Genomic DNA, 23,144 nt, shown 5'->3' with positions numbered 1-23,144 from the left:
AGGAACAAATCTTAATTGAATATCAACAGATTTTGTTGCCCTGAAAAAAAAATTCTATTTATTATCCTGATTGAATACTACAAGATTTATTTAACTTTTGTAACAGTCTTGATTGAATACCTCAAGATTTTTTTGTCATGAAAAAGTCTTTTAATCATGAAATTTCAATTCAATACACCGCCCTTATATTTAAAAATGGAAGTAATAATTATAATATCTTAAAATAAATTATAGAAGAAGTAATTTATAAAACAAATTAGGAATTTCCATATTTATCAAACATAATATTCAGACTAATCAGTAATCTCTCTCCCACACAAACACACAGATTCTACTCTATCTTAAAAAAGTCCTTGAGAGATAAGACTCCGCTAAATCCAAGTGTCATTTTACTACTACTACTACAGTAATAATGTTTTCTCTCTCTTCCACCCTGTCCTTTCTTTAAACGCGTTCACGCGTTATTACTTGTCTCTTCAAAGGGAAATCACCACTATATATAACAACCCTCCCTTTTCTTCCATTAGCAGGTGCAACCAAATTTCAATTGCATCTGTGTAATACTACTAATTAGTAATAGTAATTCCTCCCTTTTCTTTCTTTCTTTCCTTTTTCTTTCCTCTCACCAATCAAAAACATTTTCCCCCCCGAAAATCAAGAAAGAATTAAAATGCCTCCATCATTAGAAGACGAACTTTTCCCATCAACACCAGGAAAATTCAAGATCGAAAGAAATCACGGCCTAATGAACCACCGACAAGTCTACCGTTGTTTCGCTTCCACAAGCACTATGTTCTTGTGGGCCCTTTTTCTTATCGCTTTAACCGCTTCTTATCTCAGTTTTCAAAGCTTCGTTGATTCCGGTAGAAACTATCTCTCCGTTTCATGGGGTGGAATCCAGTGGGAGAAACAAGTTCGTACATCCGCACAAATCCACCGAACAGGTGGCATGTCAGTACTCGTCACCGGTGCAGCAGGTTTCGTTGGATCACACGTCTCACTCGCTTTAAAAAGAAGAGGAGACGGTGTCGTTGGACTCGATAACTTCAACGATTACTACGATCCTTCTCTTAAGAAAGCTCGTAAATCTCTTCTAACCAGTCACGGTGTTTTCATCGTTCAAGGTGATATCAACGATGCCAAACTATTAGCTAAGCTTTTCGATGTTGTGGCTTTTACACACGTCATGCATCTCGCGGCTCAAGCCGGTGTTCGTTACGCTATGGAGAATCCTCACTCTTATGTTCACAGTAACATAGCCGGCTTAGTCACGCTTCTTGAGGCTTGTAAATCGGCTAATCCTCAACCGTCGATTGTTTGGGCTTCTTCCAGTTCTGTTTACGGTTTAAACGAGAAAGTTCCGTTTTCTGAATCGGATCAGACCGATCAACCGGCAAGTCTTTACGCCGCAACGAAAAAAGCCGGTGAAGAAATTACTCATACTTATAATCATATCTATGGTCTTTCGATTACTGGATTGAGGTTTTTCACTGTTTATGGACCTTGGGGAAGACCTGACATGGCGTATTTCTCGTTTACTCGAAATATTCTACAGGGGAAACCGATTACGGTTTATCGGGGCAAGAATCGGGTCGATCTGGCGCGTGATTTTACCTACATTGATGATATTGTGAAAGGATGTGTTGGATCGTTGGATACTTCAGGGAAAAGTACTGGATCGGGTGGTAAGAAACGGGGACCCGCTCCGTATCGGATCTTTAACCTTGGAAATACTTCGCCGGTGACGGTTCCGACGTTGGTGAGTATATTGGAGCGTCATTTGAAGATGAAAGCGAAGAGGAATATAGTGGATATGCCTGGAAACGGTGATGTTCCGTTTACACATGCGAATATCAGTTCGGCCCGAAGAGAACTCGGGTATAAACCCACAACCGATTTACAAACCGGGTTGAAGAAATTCGTGAAATGGTATCTTTCTTATTATGGATATGGCAAAACTGTAAATTAATTGATTTTTTTTTTCCTTTTTAGTCTGTTAGAATTTTTAATTACAGCTACGGAGGTAAAAATACTAAACGGGAAAAAAGAAAAGAAAGAAACCCGGTGATGAAGGAAAAGAAAAGGAAAAAGGAAAGAATATATTCTTTATTCTTTACTTGCTAAGAGGTTACAGCTATTAAATCATTACAGCTGTACCTTGGTTGATTTCTTTTCCTTTTTTTATTTTAGTGATTTGTTATTTTACATATTTTTTCTCTTCTGTAAAGAAAGTTCATGACTTTGAAGTTCATTTTGTCTCCTCTAATGGTATTTATTTTTCAAACTAATCATATTTAACTGTTGATTGCAAATTTGTTGTATTCATTTAGCTTTTATACCAAACTTAAACTAATAATTATATTCGATCTTTGGCTTGGGCATGCAACAGTGTTAAATTTTTATGAAAAATTTGATACCAATTTAGGTCTTACAAGATTTGAGAGATTAGTCTCGCGCACTAAGATACCCCCGATTTAAAAAAACTAATAATTATAGATAGATTAACCAATCATGAATAGGGAAAAAGGTTTATTATTTTATTAGTGGATAGTAATATAAAAGGAGAATATGGTGAAATTTGAGGGAGGGAATTGAAAGGTGGAGACAGGTAGGATGATAGTGACAAGTGGTGTGTAAATAGCGAGTGAGTGATGGGATCCACATCATATAGTAGTGGAAGTGCGGGACAGATAGTACTAATAGCCGTTGGATTTTGCTGGAATTCGACAGATTTCTCCAGCTGTAAAGTTCACTTTGCCGACATTGTTTTGATTCATAATAAACCATAAACCAGGCTTGGTGAAATTTTGAGCAAACCACCAATTTAGTCCCCAATTTTGTAGTAAGAGATTCTTAAATTGGTCTATAACCTTGCAAATATTTCAATAAGGTTCATGATTTTATTAATGTGTATTAACCACTTACTATCACTCTCTTGTACGCTGGTGTAAAGGGCGAGGTTTTACCTGCAAGAATGAATAATACATGATCTAAGAGGATCGGTGTCCTCGCTTTTAATAGTTGTTGGAATGACGACTAAAAAGTTATAATTGCGCCATAAAAGGAGAAAAATATTCTAATGTCATCTATTGGATGGAGATGATTGTGGCTCTGCTTTAGGTCAGCGTACTTTTGAGTCAACTTCGACATTTAAATGGGCTGAACTCGACGTCGAATTGGATTTATATCCAGTCTAAAACAAGATTCAATACTTAAATTCGATAATTGTATTTTTTTTTTTATAAGATAAGGAAAAAAAAAAACTAAAGACTGACTACAGAGGAACATGCTCTCCCTTAAGTCTTTATCAATAAGCAAATTAATACTAGGACTAATAACATCTAACATAGAAGGAGAAAAATATCCGCTTGACGACCCCTTAAATCAAGAGCATCGGCACACGTGTTTGATTCACGATCAATGTGATTTATACAAATAGTTGACCCTGAGACTTTGATAAAGTTTATGATCTCCTGGAGTAGAGGTTTGGGATGAAAAATGGAGGTATGACGATTCTGGATCATATTGATGGCATGTATGAAATCTGTTTCAGGAATGATATTTGTAAGTTGCATCTTTCTCATTATTTGAAGACCAAGGAGAATTTCTTTTAATTCTGCAAAGAGAGCATTTCCTGATCTAAAGTTACACATGAAACCTTTAACAAAGTTTTCATTGTGATTTATGATGATTCCTCCGCAAGCCGCTTGATTGTGTACATACAATCTGTCTTTATTTATTTTGAAAAATTCAGGAGGAGGCTTTGGCCAATGCATGTATTTTCAGCACGAGTTTTCAAATCTAGATGTAAGAGGAAACTTCATCTCTTTTTCAGTCTGATAAGCTATGTCTATGATTTTTGAAGTGAGATGCGTTGCAAGCTCTGTCTCTCTAGAAAATACAAGTTTATTGTGATCCTTCCAAAAAGACCAAACCGAAACACCAAAAAAATGTAAGCCAATTCGTGTTGCTAGCTCCAATATGTTTAGTAGTGATGTTCCATTTCAGCCAACCATACAAGCCAAGATCGGAAAAACTTGGCCCAATTATCTTCTGTGATGAATTGGTTCCAGTAGTTCTGAGCGTCCTCACAATCTCAAAGCATATGCAGGATGATTTTCGGGTAAGATTGACATCTGGGACATGTATCATCCGTTGTCATTTGACGGTGTGCTCTAGCTGCATTTGTCAGCAATAATCCATGAGCTGGCTTTCAAAGAACAACACAAATCCCTACTCGAACCTTGTCAATGCCAAACCTGCATTGTATATTATTGTTCCTAATGTTATCAACCTTCGATAATTTATACATCTCCCTTTTAAAATATAAACAAAAGTAGGTGAGATATCAATTTAAATACGTTAATTTTTTGCAACATATTAGTACTGCGCTATTATGATCTTGTTTGTTTTCTTGTTTGTTTTGTTTTTTCGATGGGAGAAAGAAGATCCAAAAGAAATGTTTAAGCAAATAAAAAGAAATCTTGTTAATAAAAAAAGTTAACAAAAAATACAGCACATCCACCGACATGCTTGGGCCCAATTAACACGTGGGTTTGTTTGTCAATTGACTAACTGGACATGTTACTTGTTATTTCTTGCTAAACAAAATTAAGAATCAGAGAAATAATAAAGAAATTAGTTATTTCTATAGTTTGGATGAGGAGATAAATAAGGAAATAGGAAAATATAATGGTTAATAACTGATAAAAATAAATCTCTTCTTATTATGAGAGATTTACGTGACAAGAGGTGAAATAAACAATTTTACAACAATACCTTCATTCAACTAATTTATTTTTTTGTGTAGAAAATAGTAAATTTGTTATTTTTTTTTGTAGAAAAGGCCTAACCAATAGGAGTCAAGTTAACAATAGAGAGAAAAAATGGAGAGTATATCAACCCCGATACAATAGTCTTATGCTACAAAATATAATAATGCACAATAAGAGGTGGAAGTTTTCCATAAACACAACACCAAATAAAATATATTTGGACACGCACAAATTTAAAAAATTAAAAAAATAAATAAAACAATCATATAAATTAATATCACTTTAATTGTTTTCTCTTTTTTTTCTTTCTTCTTTTATGCGAGTGTGCTTAGCTATAATTTATTTAGGCTTGTATTTATACAAGTATTTCTCCATTAAGACCGGTGCTACAACACTTTTGTTTTTTGGGACATTTTCATACAGAAAAGAAAATAACAAAAGATAAAACTATATTCTAGGATGAAGCACCCTTAATGCATAAGCAATGAGAATACACTTCAAATTTTCAAGGGAAAACTCTCAAATAACAAGCTTATCATTGTTTGGCAATTGCAACTTAGCTAAAAAATATGCATTAAAAGTTCCTTCTATTCATCTTCATCAAATTTTGAATATTTACAATAACAATTGCGTAATATTGAAACATGCTATATTTCTTCAATATGAGATCGATAAGAGTAACACAAAATTGTCTCTAACAAGCTTCAATTCATGATAAATCATCATAAGTTTTGCGAAAGTATTTTTCGTATTGGCCAAATACCCACTAAAACCAATTATCCAGCTACCGTCTCATCGTCAGAGCAGCCCAAACCCAATTTTACCCAAAGGGCTTCCATCCAAATTCAAAATATAGTCTTCATCAGCATAGAATGCAAAGTTATCTATCTGGTAGGATTATTACTAAGGACCGTACTAAGAAAACAATATGTAATAATCGAAGTAAGCTTCTGCACTTCCAACACAATATTGAACAAACAGATAAATTCTTTGTCAATGCACAATATGTTTCTAGCCCTTCAATTCCACCAAAGATCCACAATAAACGCATAAGCATTTGGACCCTTCAAATTAATAGTCAACCAAAGCTCAAAACTCAACTCACTAAAGAAAGCAACATTTTGATAGTCAATAGTCTCCCATTTCCGAACAACTTCAATACGCTATTTTCACACTTCAACATTTCGAAAGCCACTTCAACATTTGATTATGGCTAAAATTGAGTTGAACGTAAGATATTTTTTTTTGTGTGTGTGTTAACCCTCCAATTTCTAGGCGAATGAGACCCTAGTAATCTAGAGTTCGGCCACGATATAAAAAATCTGACCGAAAAAAATATTCTACTCAGAAATCAAACATGGATTATCCTGCGCAATCCATTCTTTGGTGAAAAGGTAAAATAGTTTAACTTTAAAAACATCAATTCTAAAATCAATTTTGAAACTAAAATTAATTATACTTTAAAAAAACCAAACATGTTAAAATCGATCATCCGTCTCTAAAAATCAATTTTAGCTCATCTAAAAATAGAACCAAACATGCACTAAAGTTCCTAACTAACACTTCTTTATAATAAGACGGGATGGAGTAGTTAATGCGTTTTATTTCCTCTACATTGTTCGGTGTTAATTCAACTCCATTGCTACTTCCACACCGATTGTCACTCAGATTTATCGCATGGCAACTGCACCTTCATCATCATCGCCGTCACCGGCTGTCACCGGCGATACTAACACCACTCCACCGCCTTCTTCTCCGCCTGTTCCCAACGCTTCCCCTTCTCCTTACTCTACTATCGATTTCCTCACTGTCTGTCACCACCTCAAGGTACGTTTCCATAAATTAGGTTTATAATCTACTCCTTAGTTTCTCATAAATGCTGGATCAATTCAAGAAACGAATCACATTAGTTTTCTGTTCAAATTGAATGTTACGCTTATGATCATTTAATTTTACTCACTAAAACGGATTCAGTATGAAATATAGTTTTATTAGGTTAGCGATACACGATCCTAATGAAGATGAAGATCAATCGCACTGTGTTACTTCAATTTCTTTTTCTGCTTTTATTAAGCGATACACTGATCGCGATTGTGCTACTTCAATTTTTGATTTCTTTTTCTGCTCTTAATTTATTGCTGTTTAACTTGTTTAAATGCTGGATCAATTCAAGAAGCGAATCACAATAGTTTTCCGTTGCTGATGATCATTTAATTTTACTTACTAAAAAACGGCTTCAGTATGAAATATAGTTTTATTAGGTTAGCGATACAGGATCCTAATGAAGATTAATTGCATTGTGCTACTTCGATTTTCCAATTTATTTTTCTGCTTTAATTTGTAGCTTTTTTTAACTTGTTTGGATATTTGTATTAAGCTAGCGATACACGAGCCTAATGAAGAACCGGTCGCGATTGTGCTACTTTGATTTTCAATTTATTTTTCTGGTCTTCATTTGTTGCTCTTTAACTTGTTTTAATGCTGTGTGTGATTGGTATGAAGAATCCAGAATCTATAACTGATCAATGATCATATGTATGGAATGAGTTTGATGCCTTTAATTGCACCACATTTCCCCGGTCTTAGATCAAAATTAGTAACAGATAATAGAGATAAAAACGAACAAAAATTCCGCGACTATAATTGAGTTTTTCTTAACGTTTTTGCCAAATCAGTTGTTTTGTTTTGTTTGTTAGATGTCATTTTTAACGAAGATGATGAAGGTGATCAAGGAGAGCAATAAGAATTACAAGGAATGGGACGAGTTTGATGTCTTAGTGAGTCATCTATGTTTTAATCCACATAAGACATTACTTGCCACAGGTGCAGTTTTTTAACAAAAACTATTTAAAAAGCTAATGTTGCAAACATGATGAAACTTAAAAGTCCGAGCATTTGAGACCAATATAAAAGACCACGAGTGTAATTTTACCTAAAAAAAACTAAAAATATATAAATGACACAAATGCACCTTCATCATCATCGCCGTATCGGCTGTCACCGGCGACACCAACACCACTCCCCTGCCTTCTTCTCCAGCTGTTCCCAACTCTTCCCCTTCTCTTTACTCTGCCATCGATTTCCTCACCATCTGTCACCTCCTCAAGCTACATTTCCATAAATTAGGTTTATAATATGCTCCTTAGTTTCTCATAAATGCTGGATCAATTCAAGAAACAAATCTTAATAGTTGTCTGTTCAAAATTGAATGTTGCGCTGATAATCATTTAATTTTGCTTACTAAAATGGTTTCGGTATGTAATATAGTTCATTAGGTTAGCCATACATGATTTTAATGAAGATCGGTCGTGATTTTGCTACTTTGATTTTTCGATTTCTGTACCTCTTTAACTTGTTTGGATAATTTTATTAGGTTACCGATACACGAGCCTTATGAAGATCGATCGCGATTGTGCTACTTCGATTTCCGATTTCCTTTTCTGCTTTTAATTTGTTTCTCTTTAACTTGTTTGTTTGAATGCTGTGTGTGATTGGTATGAAATAGACAACAAAGAGATCAGGATGGGTGAGAAGAGACGTCAAGAATCCAGAATCTATAGCTGATCATATGTATCGAATGAGTTTGATGGCTCTGATTGCACCAGATGTCCCTGGTCTAGATCGAAACAAGTTAATCCACTTTCCTTTTCTTTTCTTTCTTGATAACAGCCAAATTAGGGTGTAGGTTTCCTGTAATTTGTTTGTGTGTTAATTTTCAGGTGCATCAAAATGACTATTGTTCATGATATTGCAGAAGGTATGCTGCTTTTCTCTGTTTAATTTGACTATGTCTGGTAAAAGTTGCTATGTATTTTTTAAGTATCATTCGTGAATAATATGCAAGACAAGTTAAGATGAAGTCTGTCAGGGGAGTTTGTTGGAATGTAAATCAATGAAATCTGGAAGAGACTGACTGAATATAAGGGCGAGTTTAAATGGTAAACTTGACAACGGTAGATACTTATGGTGTAAATTGGCAAAGAAAGTAGAAACCAGCGTACACACATTTCTCCCAGCCATTTTTCTGTTTCTGGTGAGAAATTGACAAATGCCTAACAGACTAGAAAAGTCCACATGGAAGAATTTGAATAACATATTATGAAGTTTCAGGAATCAGGAGACTTTAAGTGAAACTGAATTTGATTAATATTTGTTCGAGCTTCACAAAGTATAATTGACAATATGTATAATACCGAATCTTCTAGATGCTAACAGTTCTGATTAACTAACTCTAACAGAAATTAAGTAAAACTCAACTACTAACTGTCAGTTATGCCTAGCTGGCATAACTGACGGGTAAATACTAAATACAGAAAGCTCTAAGAACACTACAGTGTCCAATGTTAAGCAACAGAATCTAGGAGAATTTACATACTCCTATCAACATAATGCTGGGCGTTGATTTGATGCGTTCAAAATTACAATACTTTCTTATCCCTATTTTGTTTTTGTTAAAAATGCAATTTTCAGGCTTTCAAATTGGCATAAGATTTTGCATGAAAGTATTGTGTTATCGTCATATTTCTCATCCATGCTTCTTCCTTGGAGATATAAATTGATGTCCTTACTTTGGTGTTTTGTTTAATAGCATTGATTGGGGACATAACCCCCCTTGATGGAATTTCAAAAGCAGAAAAGAGTGAACGAGAACAAGCAGCGGTTGATTACATGTGCAAAATAATTGGAGTAGGAGAAGGATCGAGAGGTGCTTCCTTGTCACTCTGTCAATGAGTTTATTAATGTGCGAATTGAGAAAACTCACATATCTTGGTTTTAATTGAATTTTCATACTGAAGGAAATGAAATAACTGAGTTGTGGATGGAGTACGAAGCAAATTCTTCCCCAGAAGCGAAATTTGTCAAAGATCTTGACAAGGTTTGTGGCTTTTTGCCTAATCTGTCTTTCAGTGGTTCACTTCCGAGCTTTACCTTTTGACTGGTGGTTTGGATGCTATATCGGCACACCTTGCTAGGGCCTATGGGAGGCCTTGACATTAGAGTGGTGCCCTAGAGGATGTTTGGTTGGATGGAGGATTTTGGAGGAAAATGAATGGAAGCTGAAGTTTTTCATTTGTTGAAGAGAGTTACACTGTTTATAAAAAAGATCATTGGATTAGATCATTAACTTTAGAGTATAAAGTTAATACGTCTTGTTTTTCCGTTCCTCCTAAATTTATTAAGTTAGAGAAATAGTATCATCCATTGAAAAATGTTCTGAGGGATTTCAACTCGAGGGCCTAGGGAGATGAAGGGTGGAAAGGGATGTTCTATCAAGGGGCATTAAATTGGTAACATGCAAGCAAATGTCTCAACCAAGTGAACTAGGATCATCCTACCTTTTGACTTTTGTAGCTTCATGGCATTTTCTTTAGCTTTGTCAAGAGATTTATGCAGGTTAATGTTTCTGATTCATAAGGCTAAATATCTTAATGAGAAGAGGGAAGATGGTATAATATGTGATGATGATGCCTGATCCAACATTGCTTTCCCTTTTTGTCCATCCTTTGGCTTTTAAATCATGATAACGTGATAGGTTGTGTAGAAAAAAAAAATCCAACAGGTTGCATTTGGGCCGTTGCATATTTAAATTTTAGACTAGAAGGAAGAAACCATAGTAACAAGTAGCTAGGTTATTGTCAATACTCTACTGCACAGATTAAATTTGTTTGATAATGATTATCCAACATTTTGGTCTGGAGCTAAAGTACCTTGAATTCTTGTCACATAAACCGCTTGTTACACTGATTCTATGATAATTTCTGTTACATACAGGTTGAAATGATACTTCAAGCCCTGGAATATGAAGATGGTGAGGGGATTCTTGAATTTTACCGTTTCTTACATCTTTTCAATTTATTACAATAGTATACAGGCCTTGTCAAACCATTTGAATATTTTGTCAATCTTTGAACATTAATCATCTTCAAGATTAATGTATAATCTTTGAACTTAGGACATTTTAAACTTTTGGCAATTATAACTAATATTTTAATTACCTCGGAGTTTCCTTGTTTGTTATCTATAGGCTACCATTAGTGATAAATCATATTACAATAGTGACATTGATGATGATTAACGGCTTTGAACTGTTTTATAGGTAGCTTGGTGTCATGTTATTTCATTCGATAGAACTGCTTTGTCTTCCATTAGCTTCTTAGCATTATAAAACCTAACTAGAACATTTTGCAAATGTTTGGCATTCTGCTGGTACACGATAAATGCATAGTTTAATGATTTATATTTGTATGATACTGCAAAAAAAATTAATGTAATAAACAAACAAAAGAAGTAATGTTATTCTTCAAACAATTCCCATGGGAATAAAAGGTATACTCCATTAGGACATGCAAAGCAAATCTAATATTAATTCAAGTGTGTTTTAGAAGTGACACCATTAGATTATGTGAAATTACTTTAGATTTGCTTATATTTTAAACTGCCAAATATGAATTCTTTTTGTTTATAATTGAGACTTAAAGGAGTACAAATTGGAATGAATGGGTATGCTGGTGATTTCCATCTTCGTTATAGATTTATTTCTATGTGATGTCTATTTGGTCTAGATCTTTATGTTCTGAAACTTGTTCTCTCATGGCTTTGTGCAGAGCAAGAGAAGGATTTGGATGAATTTTTCCAGTCAACTGCTGGTATGATTTTTCCGCATTATCTTTTATTCTTATGATAACTTACAATTGCTTAAGGATCTGACTACTTTAAAAGATAAAGTGTGGACTTGTAATCATTAATCAGAACAACATAGATTTTCATACACATGTTCGTGTATTTTATACCGAGATAGAATGGTTGATTAGCCTTAATAGTACCTATCTGGTGTTCCTATCGTGAGATAGAATGTCAAATATAATTTACTTGATTTGAAGAATTGATCAGATGATTTTTGTGGCACATAAAAGCATATAAAAAAATCATAAATCTGATGATGGCTGATCAAAGAGAATTGATCAGATGATTTTTGTCTGTTGATAACAGGGTTCTAGAAATAATTTTCAAGAGAAACATTAAAAATAATTGTAAAAATTGAAAAATGGAAGAACTGATTGCGTGAAATTTGATGTTTTGCAGGGAAGTTCCAAACTGAAATTGGCAAAGCTTGGGCATCGGAGATTGTATCCAGAAGGAATAATACCTAAATTCCCCTGTCCTTCTAATTCAACTCGGGAGTTTATGGATTTCCCTTAAAAGTCTTGATCTCAATTGGTTACTGTAGCATGGGTGAGAATCTTAGGTGGTGGAGATATGTTAACTGTAAGCTGTACAAATCCCCAATAGTAGGTGTGCATGAAGCAACATTAAGTAAATGATTTAGCTGGATTATCTTGCATGAAGCAACATTGAGGAAATGATTTAGCTGGATTATCTTGTATTAATATACATTTAACTTTGTTTGGTATTCATTAGACCTCATTGATATGAAAGGACCAAAGGTAAAGAACTTTTATTTTCCGACTGGAAAAAGTATTAACTTGAAAAAGATGAGTTGCATGCATGTTGATTTTACTTCCAAGGGAAGTAGGTTTTGATAACTTTTGTTGTGCTTGTAGATTTATTTTGGTCGTATTTTGACCTTGAATGTTTGATCAACACTTACTATTATGCACTTCCCTTAAAAGTACTCAGTACCCCTAGTACCCCTATCTCTGCGGAGCCAAGTTCAATTACAAAAGAACCTGAACCTTTGGCTAGAATCAAGGTAAGCCTTAGTTTAGGCACGACGCTCTTGGTCTCTAAATCCAGTTTTATTTTATTTCTCTGCTTTTAAATAAGTGTCATTCTTTCATGTTTTTCCCTGGTTTCACTATTTGAGTGGAGCATTTGTTCGTCGTCTTGATGCAATTAGATTGTCATATCAACTTTGATTTATTACATATTCAATCAATAATTCAAGCGTCAATGTTACATATTTAGAGGCTTTAGTATTTCAAGTCACTTTGATCTTATCATATTTATAGACATTTCAACATTTTATGTTATTAACTCGAGTCTTGTGAGTTTGTTTATAAATTCATTATTTTAGGTTTTAGCAACGCTTGCATTTGTGTTGTTTTCTATGTATTCTATCAAGTATCAACTTGAATAAATAAATATAATTTTTAGCAAAGAAAATATATTTAAAGAGCAGATTTAGATAAAAGTTTAAAAGTAGTTTTTTTTTGCCTCATTTCAAATTTGAATATACTGTGTTTTCTAGTTGGATGTAATTGTATGTATTTTTTTTTTATACATGTAATTGTATGTATATTATAGTATACATCATTGTTTTTAAAAATAGTAAAAAGTTAATAATTAGTGTTTTTTTTCTCTCTTTTACCGGGACGTAAAGTCCGATATTTTAATTTCTTTAACCCTTAACTCAAATCAATTGAGCTAACCAATCCCAGGACTTTTTTTTAGTCTCTTAACTAATCTAACAAAATAAAGTAGTAGTTTCTTGATAGTGAAAAAAATGAAATAGTGTATCAACCTTCTAGTTTTTTTCAATAAAAGATCGGCAATCCAATTTTTTGTTGGACGGAAAAAGTAAAGTCCAACTGAGTATTCTAAAAATAAATTCTTCTGAACGATTTGTCCTTAAAAGAAATTCATTGACCATTTAACTTCAATCATTTTTTTATAAAGAATAATTAGTTATTTTTAAAATTGCTGCCAATGTTCAAACATTAGAATAACTTACATGATTATATACCTAAAATTAATCTTAGACTAATAGAATTATCAACCTAAAAAATGCTAAAATTGTTAGGTTGGAGTTCGAATTATGACCCTCCATTTTGTATATGTTAAGTTTTCAATGACTTACTATTTCATCTATGTACTAAAAAAAAATTATCAACCTAAAACAAATTTATAACTTATATTTCTTTAAGATTAATATGAGCAAGCAAATTTTGGCCAAAGTTGGCCATTTAAAATATCTTATGATTTGACGAAATACAAAATGTTCATTAGAGTAAAATTATTTAATTTATACTGTGGGTGCATATGATATTTATTTTATTCTGGAGAAAAATGTTGGGAAGAAGGAGGGACATACCGGACGTAATCACTTCTTTAGGATTACCAACAATGAATTAATTCAAGTGGTAAAAGTCTTTGTAAAAAAAAAAAAGTGGTAAAAGTCTTAGATCATCTCCAATGGTGTAGTACATATTAGGTACTCATGATACTTATTAGGTAATATCATTGGAGCACAACACATTTTAGTACCAAATAGGTACCACTTCTCAAATAAGCACTCTCCCTCATACTACCTAATAGAATTTGCGGAACCCATTTATAAAGATGTAGAGTTATTGATGAGATGTGAAGTTATTTGTGGGACATGTTTAGAATTTTTTAAGAGGTGATGAGTTAGAGAGATTGAGTGCTTATTAGATACTATTATTAAAAAATTATAAATGAGTGATGTGTAGACACGGGACCCACTTAGGTACCCAAAATTGGATTTCTCCAATGTAGATGCTCTTAGTATGTGGACAAGAATTCAATTTCTAACTCGAGCGAAGAGCTACTGAGGGCCGGAATGGAATATCGTATGTATGTGTATGAAGAAATTTTAGTTGGAAGAGGAGAATCAACCTTTTGTATCTTACATGTTTTTCAACGGAGACTAATCATATCAAACGGCGATAAAAACTTCTACCAATATCATAGTTAAAAAAAAAAAATCAGTTTCAATTAATTAATTACCGTTAATTAATACTGTAATCTAATCCACGTTGTTGAAATAATACCAACTGTACATATGGGGTGCTGTATTAAAGTGCTCCATAACAAAACAAAACAAAACTCGTCTTGTTGATTTTGAATCCTTTGTTTCAAGTTCCACGAAAATGGCATTCGTTCTTCATCACATTGCTTCTCGCACCCTTCTTCGCTCTCTCCGTTCTTCCATTCAAGTACGAACTCTCTTCTTTATCTCTTTTCTCACACCTCTAATTCTTCATCTTCTTCTATGCCTCAATTTGTTATTCATTATTCTATTTTTCTCTATCTCAGACCACAACGATTCTATCCTCTTCTGTATTTCAACAACAACAAGGTTTTTTCTAATCATCATTTTCATTATTATTTATTTTTGAATTCTAATAACAATGCTCTCTACGTGTTTGTTTATTTTCTTCTGTGAATAACAACAATAAATATCAATTCCGCGGGAATTCACTGAACTTGATTATTCTATGATTTTAGGGTTTTTTGGAAGCTGTGGTGGTTTTGAATCACCTGAACAGTGTGTATTGCAACCTCAAGATGAAGAGATTGTCGCGCTTCGTCACCAATTCGAAGCTGCTAAACAAAGTTTTCTCAAGATTCCTCATACACTCAAAGAAATGCCTAAAATGAATCCTAAAGGTTAGTTTCCGTTATTTCTTCAATTGAATGTGAGTGCGTGCGTGCCTGAATGATTTGTTTGTGAATGTTGATTAATGTCTTTCTTTTTCTTGTATTGGATTAGGCATATATGTGAATAAGAACTTGAGATTGGACCGATTGCAAGTTTATGGTTTCGATTACGATTACACATTGGCACATTACTCTGCAGATTTGCAGACTTTGATATATGACCTTGCCAAAGAGTTTATGGTTAACGAGGTTTCTTTCTGATTACAATTTCTTCTAACTCACTCTTGCTGTTTGTTTTTCTTCCAATTTTGATTTCTTTCCTTACTCTTCTTGTTGCTTCTTTCAGCTTAGGTATCCGTACATTTGCATGAGTTTTAAATACGATCCATCTTTCCCTATTAGAGGTCTATACTATGATAAGTCAAAAGGGTGCCTCATGAAGCTGGATTTCTTTGGTTCAATTGAGCCCGACGGATGCTACTTTGGTAGACGCAGGGTATTGAGCATTGTTTCTTTTATTTCATTACACACTTTATTTATATGCAGCGCCATATTAGCTTCAGTTGTTATTTTGAATTTTTATTTTATTTTTTTATGTACTGTGTCCATATTAATTCATGCACAATTATAACTGTGTTGGAGTTTTATACAATACGTGGTGCACCTATAGATTACTTGAATTGAAACATTGTGTGTTGTTGGTTCTATGTCTTTATGCACAGTTTGCTTGCTCCAGCAGAAACTAATATGTAAAATGAATTTTGCATAATTTATCTATTCCAAATTTTACAGCTGAGCCAAAGCGAAATACGCGATGTATATGGCACGCGACACATTGGTCGTGATCAAGCTCGATCACTGGTTTGTTTGATGGATTTCTTTTGCTTTAGTGAGGTATGTTCGCTGTGGAGTATTGAAGCTTTGTCTTTGCGAACTTTTATGCAATGAGTCTTTAATTTATCTTCTCATGTCTTACAAGATTATCACTCTACTGAGTGTATCACAAAACTATTCAGACTAATGATTGGCTTTAGCACCTTCAATTTTCAACCAAAAGTACTCTCCCCTTTAAGTCCAGTATACCAGAAGAAATGGACATAGGATGTGGAGCACAGTTAGACATCTGTCCATTGACATCTGTTAATGAAGAGCAGTGTTTATATATACTTCCTCCGGTCCTATATATAAGAAACATTTGACTTTTTAGATTCATTCTAGAATTAATGTATGTAAACAATAATATAGTCCAAATACATAAATTTTATAATGAACCTAAAAAGTGAAATGTTTCTTATATATAGGACCGGAGGGAGTAAAATGTAAAGTGAACATAAAATTATCTAGAATTCGATATAATTTGTTCCTTTTAAGGCCCGTGCATATGTGCTTATTTTGAAGGAAAGAAAAACACCTTACATGATCCTAAAAACTAGTTACAGCCTATGAAACTAAAAGTTCATATTTGGACCATGTCTATATTAGAGGAACGCAGTGTTAATCTCTTCAAAATATGAAAATTCTCTTAAAAGTTAAAATTATGCTGCCAATTTAATTTTCCAATTCTTCTATAGCCTATTAACTTATGAATTCTCATTTTGCCAATAAAGTTTAGGTTGAGAGCTAATTGTTTAGTGTTACTTGGTAGGCATGCCTCCTTGCTGATATAGTGCAGTACTTCGTGGATGCTAAACTAGAATTTGATGCTTCCTACATTTATGAAGATGTTATCCGTGCAATTGATCATGTCCACCGAAGTGGCCTAGTTCACAGAGGAATTCTTTCTGATCCACATAAATACTTGATGAAAAATGTAAGTTGAAAACATTTCATGCATTTCCATTAACTGCTAATGAATGTGCTCGCGTTCAACATATTCTGCAATAAGTGGTATACAATATGTTCAAAAAAATCAATTTCAGGATCTAATATCTTAATTTAGTTAAATATTATATTTTTGTGTCAATTTATTCTCTGGTTGAGAGTCTGTAGTTGTTATTTACTTGTTTGTGAATATTTCAGGGAAAGATTTTATGTTTTCTCAAGATGCTAAAGGAGAAGGGAAAAAAGCTTTTCTTGTTGACTAATTCTCCTTATTACTTTGTCGATGGTGGGATGCGTTTTATGTTAGAGGTATCTGATAACATATGTAGTTCACTTATAATCATATTCTGATTTTGGAGTAAAATTTTCCTTTTAGTATCTTTCCCTCTTGTTTTTAATTAATGAGGAGGTTAAATTTCATCAAACCATAGCCTGACAGCTACATACTGGAGTTATGTGAACTACACATCATTTAGATGGTTAACACTAACACTTGATAGTCATGTCCTGTTGTGGAGCACCGACACTTCTGGGTTTAGGAGTGTCCACATGTCCAACACGCATTGTACACGTACCTGTATGACACCCGAACGTCACATGTATGACACCTCAGGCAAGTATCCCCAAAAACTATTTTTGTTCTTCCCTTCGACACACTTCTTGTACACTCCTCGAACACAACTAGAGAGATGGACACATATTTTTTTTATAGACAATTATTTTTCTCAAAGAAATGCAATAATATTTTAGTTGGTCATTTGGAAAGTTTTCATGTCTACCTTTTGAACACGATTTAATTTTCTCCGATCTTCATTTTTCTTTCCAGTTTCCCTTTTCTGGTCTCCTATTTCATTTGTTATGGTCTTCTTCATCTTCATTCTGTCTTGGTGGTCATCTTGGTTCTCAATTTAGATATTTTATAATCGATGCTCATATTTAATTTTATGTAATAAATATTTCGTGTGAAATTTAGGACGTAAGCACGTGTCATATCCAGTGTCCGTGTCAATCTCCATGCTTTATAGGTCACGTCTCTTTTAATTGTTTGGTTGGAAGTTCGGCACTTGGTTTTAAATGTAACTTTTAATCTTTTGTTAATTGTTTTTCCCTTTTCGTATCAGGCCATAATTTCCTTGAGTAAACTCTTCAATTTTTTTTTATTAGGATTCTATGGATTGCAGAGACTCTTGGACAGAACTATTTGATGTTGTGATTGCACAGGCCAATAAACCAAAGTTTTATACATCCGAGCATCCGTTCCGGTGTGTATCCAATACATCCCATGTGATTTGATGCTTGTTTATATTTTCTAACATATGTCTTCTTGTTCTGCTTTATTTTAGCAAGTATAATTTGATTCACAATGTGCTATACTCGTATATTTTATTATTTTGAAAAGTATAGAACTGTTTTCAGCACAAGATCATTTGGATGTTACTCTTTTTAAAATTATAGTAATTAATGGGAAATGAAGCATGCAATAAAAAGTGAATAAATTTTGACGCTAAAAGCAATTGAGCTTAGTGTGTATGGCAGGTTGCAAATTCTTGTTATCCTGAAATGAAGCTAGTATGAATCATTTTCTTTTGCTAAACATTGTGTTCCTTAGTATTTATTTATTTTCTCATCTCTTTGACATTTGATTTTGCATTCATAAATCTTGAATTATTTGGAAAGGTCCTGATATCATTGGCTATTTTGTGCAGTTGTTATGATGCACAGAAGGACGTTTTAACTTTTACCAAGGTTGATAAATTTCTTCCAGATAAAGTTTACTATCATGGATGCCTCAAATCTTTTCTCCAAATAACCAAGTGGAAAGGCCCAGAGGTATGCTTTATTTAATGTTTTATAACCAATACTTCATAATATTCCTTCTTTTTTTTTTGCATCACACTTCATAATATTTCTATTTACTTCAATTTTACAATAGTTTTAATTGCAAAGCAAATTCATAATATGACTTTTAAGTTTATTTCATACAGAGACCACAGAATGCTAAAACTCACATTTTTTATTAGGTGATATATTTTGGAGATCATCTTTTCAGCGACTTGAGAGGACCCTCAAAGGCAGGCTGGCGCACAGCCGCAATCATTCATGAATTAGAGGTATGCATGCTATTTAATCCATTTTCATGTAGATTTTTTATCGTGATAATCATTGTCTGTCTTGTCTTCAAGTATATGCATGTTTAGACATTTTACATGGTCAGTCCGAAGAAGGGTAGGATCTATTGTAGGTCTGTTATAGACAGATTTATCTTTCATTTGCTAGAACGTAATCCCACGACTTGAATTTTTGCTGTCCTAGACACATGCAATTGTTAAAATGGTGACTGTAATAAGAATCTCCAAAGCTCCTGTTGGTTATGCAGTTGCTAAATGATTAAGATAGTTATGTTCAGGAATTTCATTTAAGAAGTTAAATTATGTTTGATGAGTGTTTTTTCTTGAGGTACTGATGCACGTAGAGCTGTTGTTGTAGTCAACACCTGAATCTGAAACATTAACATATTTTTATGTATATATTTCTTCAACAATGCAGAATGAAATACAAAAGCAAAATGAAGATACATACCGCACTGAGCAGGTATCCTTAAAGATTATCCTTCCTCAGACTATTTCCTTGCAATTTCACTTCCACATTTACTTTAATGATTTCGTATAACTTTTGGTAAGTTGTTGTACTGAAGACTGGCCAACTAATGCCTCTATGATTATGTTAATGATCTTGAGGAGCTATAGATTCAGGAGTAAATTTGGTAATAATAGTTCATGGGAATTGATGATATTTAACTTGCATACAAAGGTTTTTCAATTAGTAGAGGACACTATTATTTTCTGAGAGTAAAATGAGCATCTAGTTGTTTGTTGCCATTTCTTAGTGAGCACCGAGACATAGTTATTGTTTTTCTCATACTTTAAATAAGTTATGGCATTAGATTTTACGGCCCATTTGGGTCCCACAAGACTCGAGGGATTAGTCTCCGCAGTTGCATGTGGAGTTTACACCCCAAAAAAGAAGTTATGGCATGAAAAGTGATATGTCAACGATTTATAAGTCCATTTTAAACCTTAATGTTATACATGGGGTATATATATTGATAAGTTGGCATTTGTATTGTAAATGGGTATATATATTGAATTAACAGTATTTGTAATACAAAAAATATTAGATTCACAGTATACATTTAATGTTGTTGAAAAAAGGTGTAAATGAACCATTTTTATAGTTTCTATAGAAATGTCCTTATTCCCTATTTTTGGTATATAATTAACACTTTAATGGTGTAATTACTTTTGTAGAGATGTCTTGAAGCTGTCACATTTTATGCCTTATATCCTGTTGAACAATGCAGGCAAAGTTTCACATAATACAGGAGCTACTTGGTAAGTTGCATGCGACAACAGCTAATAGTGTGAGAACTGCAGCTTGCAAATCACTTCTGGAAGAACTTAATGAGGAAAGACAAAAAGCACGCATGAAGATGAAGATGATGTTTAATGAATCTTTTGGAGCAACATTCCTCACTAGCACAGGACAAGAATCTGCTTTTGCTTATAACATTCATCAGTATGCAGATGTTTATACCAGTAAGCCAGAGAATTTTCTTCTTCATTCACCTGAAGCATGGCTTCATGTTCCATTTGATGTCAAGATTATGCCTCATCATGTGAAGGTAATACATGTCTTCTTCAAGAATATTATTTGTCACTAAACTATAGGTGTTTTTCCTCTTCAAAAAATTTAAAATAAAAATCCACTTCTTGTCATCCCATGCTTCCCGATTTTGAGTTTACTGTTTGTAAAATTCAGCTTCCTTCTTGAGAATCATGAATTCGTGGAGGTGTATAGTTGTCTCTTAACTTTGTTTATTGACAAAATGCATTCCATGTAATTTAGTATTGACTTGATATAGTTATGAATGTTGCAAAGTGAAGGTAGATTGCCAATTTATTTCAATTACTTTAAATTTAATTTAACTTTCACATCACATATTTTAACTTCTTTCAAGAGTAAAACTATGTCCCACTTGGCAACCGAGTTCTCCCAACTTATGGATCCCATTTCAAGGTTTATAAATACTAGCTGCCATTTGCAGTAGGGTGATAGTTATTCTCTTCAGAAGATGGAAAGGGTTTATTAGTCACTTGAACAACGTTACTTATTTCCTCCTTTCTCCTGTGTTTTCTTTCTTTTAATTATTGATTGTTTATTAACACTTTTTTTCTTTCAGATTCCATCAAGTTTGTTCAAAACTGGATGAACACTGCTCTAAATCGCTTCAAACTTTTTCCGTGTCAATTTTTTGGTTCTAACTTCTAATAGGACAATGATGCGGCAATTCAAATGTGCACTTCACTGTGTGAGGTGCAACTGGAAGACACTTGTTGCAGCAGTAACGTACAGTCCATTGTATTCTATTTGCTAACATAGTCTCTTATGCATCACATTAAATCAGAAAAGTGAAACGCCTATACAGACAAAAGTGTATATATCTTCATGTTATCAATGATTCATAGAAGTTTTTGCTGTTCTTTTTTGAGATTACAGCAAAACTTCATTTTTTTAGAAGAAATGAAGAGTTGCATTATTAAGACTTTGAATGTATAATAAAGAATTGATTGTTATAAATCTTAGAAATGTATGGTTTTAGAGATTCAAAACTATGTCACTAACTTGTAATGATGGTTATCAATAGGCAGCATGTATTTGTCGCTCCTTGAACTAGAACCTTACTGTTATGGTCCAACGACCTCATCTTCCTAGGTCATATCTTCACCTTCTGAGGCAACACGCCACCAAATCATTTTTTTTTTGTATAAAAAAACTTAATTCTTTTGAGTTGAGAGACTTGTGCTAGGGGGTGAATTGGAGGGGAGTGGATTCTCTGCATGGAAAACTCTCCAAGTTTCTGCAGTGGTGAATCTTTATCATTAATTACACTCTCCTTTTTTTTTAATATTAAACACATTTTCTTTCTCCTTTTAGCGGAAGACACTTGGAAAAAAACGGGAAGACAATCCTTTTCCCAAATTGGATGGCTTTAACCTTTATAGTCAACTTTATGAGAACAGAAGGGTGAGTGAGAGTGGGAATAAAGGGATTGTGAAAGATGCTAGTCTAGTACTGTAATAAATAAATAAATAAATAAATAAATAAATAAATAAATAAATAAAGGTGGAAGTTGTCTAATCAGACACCCGTGTGAGTGAGTGAGTGAGTGAGGGGTACGTGTACAGTACTAGGAGAATTGGATTCTCTCGGTGTAATTTACACTTGAGAGAATAAAATGTGATTTGTTACCGTTGATCAAGAAAGAGAAACATATAAAAATTTAGAGAAAATGAATTTAGATGGTGTTAAATTACATTTTATTCTCTTAAGTGTAAATCACACTTGAGAGAATTCATTCCCGCAGTACTAGTAGTCCTATAAATGAAGTGAAGTAGTAGTACTAAATCCGACAGCCTTAAAGTAATGAGTACTAAATCCGACAAAATCAAGGTATGTGCTCATCTACTCACCTCCACTTGGATTGCATGTGCTCAACTCAACTCATCTGGGACCAATAATGTCCTCCTAATAAGAACCCAAAGACCATCATTATTTATACAAAATTTGTCACTTAGTCTTTTAAACAATGCCTAAAACACTTGTTATCATTATCATTTTATATATACTTATACAGACTAGATATGCATCATGCTATAACTTGTGTCTGTAGAATTCAATTATCCTGAGAGCATTATGGAAATTCAATTATTCTTGTTCAATATGGAAATTCCATTTAAAAAAAAATATATATGAAAATTCAAATGTATCCTGAGAGCATTATTTCTTCAGAATATGAGAAAGGAATCAAGTTTTTCACTTTTGCCACCGAACCCAATTCCAATTACATGGTACAAAGGGTATGCAATTACAATTGATGGAGCTTTATAATTCAATGATAAAAAAATAGTCTTTGTGGCGCACTTCTTAAATCACTTGTGCATGTTAGACATAGATTTAGTCGTGTGTGCTGATGTGTATATATATTATATTTTGTAAAAATATATATATATATATATATATATATATATATATATATATATATATATATATATATATATATATATATATATAGAGGATGTATATTATGAGAATGATATTGTTATGTGAGAATATGAGAATGAATAA

At 33.3% G+C, this 23,144-nt stretch overlaps 3 protein-coding genes across 4 annotated transcripts; all 3 read left to right on the top strand.

Moving 5' to 3' along the window:
* The first annotated feature begins 249 nt into the window (after positions 1 to 249).
* Positions 250 to 2,312, top strand: LOC123910204 (UDP-glucuronate 4-epimerase 1). The gene has a single exon (XM_045961288.1). The coding sequence runs from the start codon at positions 671 to 673 to the stop codon at positions 1,967 to 1,969; it is 1,299 nt and encodes a 432-aa protein (XP_045817244.1). The 5' UTR covers positions 250 to 670; the 3' UTR covers positions 1,970 to 2,312.
* Positions 2,313 to 6,293: 3,981 nt separating this feature from the next.
* Positions 6,294 to 12,267, top strand: LOC123904340 (5'-deoxynucleotidase HDDC2-like). The gene is made up of 8 exons (XM_045954017.1): positions 6,294 to 6,602; positions 8,281 to 8,405; positions 8,495 to 8,532; positions 9,364 to 9,480; positions 9,572 to 9,651; positions 10,548 to 10,584; positions 11,381 to 11,422; positions 11,859 to 12,267. Exons 1-8 carry the CDS (start codon positions 6,453 to 6,455, stop codon positions 11,924 to 11,926), a joined length of 657 nt encoding a protein of 218 aa, XP_045809973.1. The 5' UTR covers positions 6,294 to 6,452; the 3' UTR covers positions 11,927 to 12,267.
* Positions 12,268 to 14,528: 2,261 nt separating this feature from the next.
* Positions 14,529 to 21,683, top strand: LOC123904339 (5'-nucleotidase domain-containing protein DDB_G0275467). Of its 2 annotated transcripts, XM_045954015.1 has the most exons (14): positions 14,529 to 14,692; positions 14,793 to 14,835; positions 14,985 to 15,146; positions 15,250 to 15,386; positions 15,484 to 15,633; positions 15,930 to 16,031; positions 16,783 to 16,947; positions 17,157 to 17,267; positions 18,123 to 18,220; positions 18,665 to 18,788; positions 18,980 to 19,069; positions 19,506 to 19,550; positions 20,320 to 20,640; positions 21,199 to 21,683. In XM_045954015.1, exons 1-14 carry the CDS (start codon positions 14,627 to 14,629, stop codon positions 21,226 to 21,228), a joined length of 1,644 nt encoding a protein of 547 aa, XP_045809971.1. In that variant the 5' UTR covers positions 14,529 to 14,626; the 3' UTR covers positions 21,229 to 21,683. The 2 variants fall into 2 exon arrangements, with proteins under 2 accessions (XP_045809971.1, XP_045809972.1); XM_045954016.1 differs by lacking the exon at positions 14,793 to 14,835 and having other exon boundaries at positions 14,588 to 14,692.
* Positions 21,684 to 23,144: the final 1,461 nt, after the last annotated feature.

This window comes from Trifolium pratense, linkage group LG2 (genome assembly GCF_020283565.1).
Source record: "Trifolium pratense cultivar HEN17-A07 linkage group LG2, ARS_RC_1.1, whole genome shotgun sequence".
NCBI classification, from domain to species: Eukaryota; Viridiplantae; Streptophyta; class Magnoliopsida; order Fabales; family Fabaceae; genus Trifolium; species Trifolium pratense.
The sequence above is the reverse complement of the archived record's forward strand: the minus strand, read 5'-3'. Positions and strand labels throughout refer to the sequence as shown.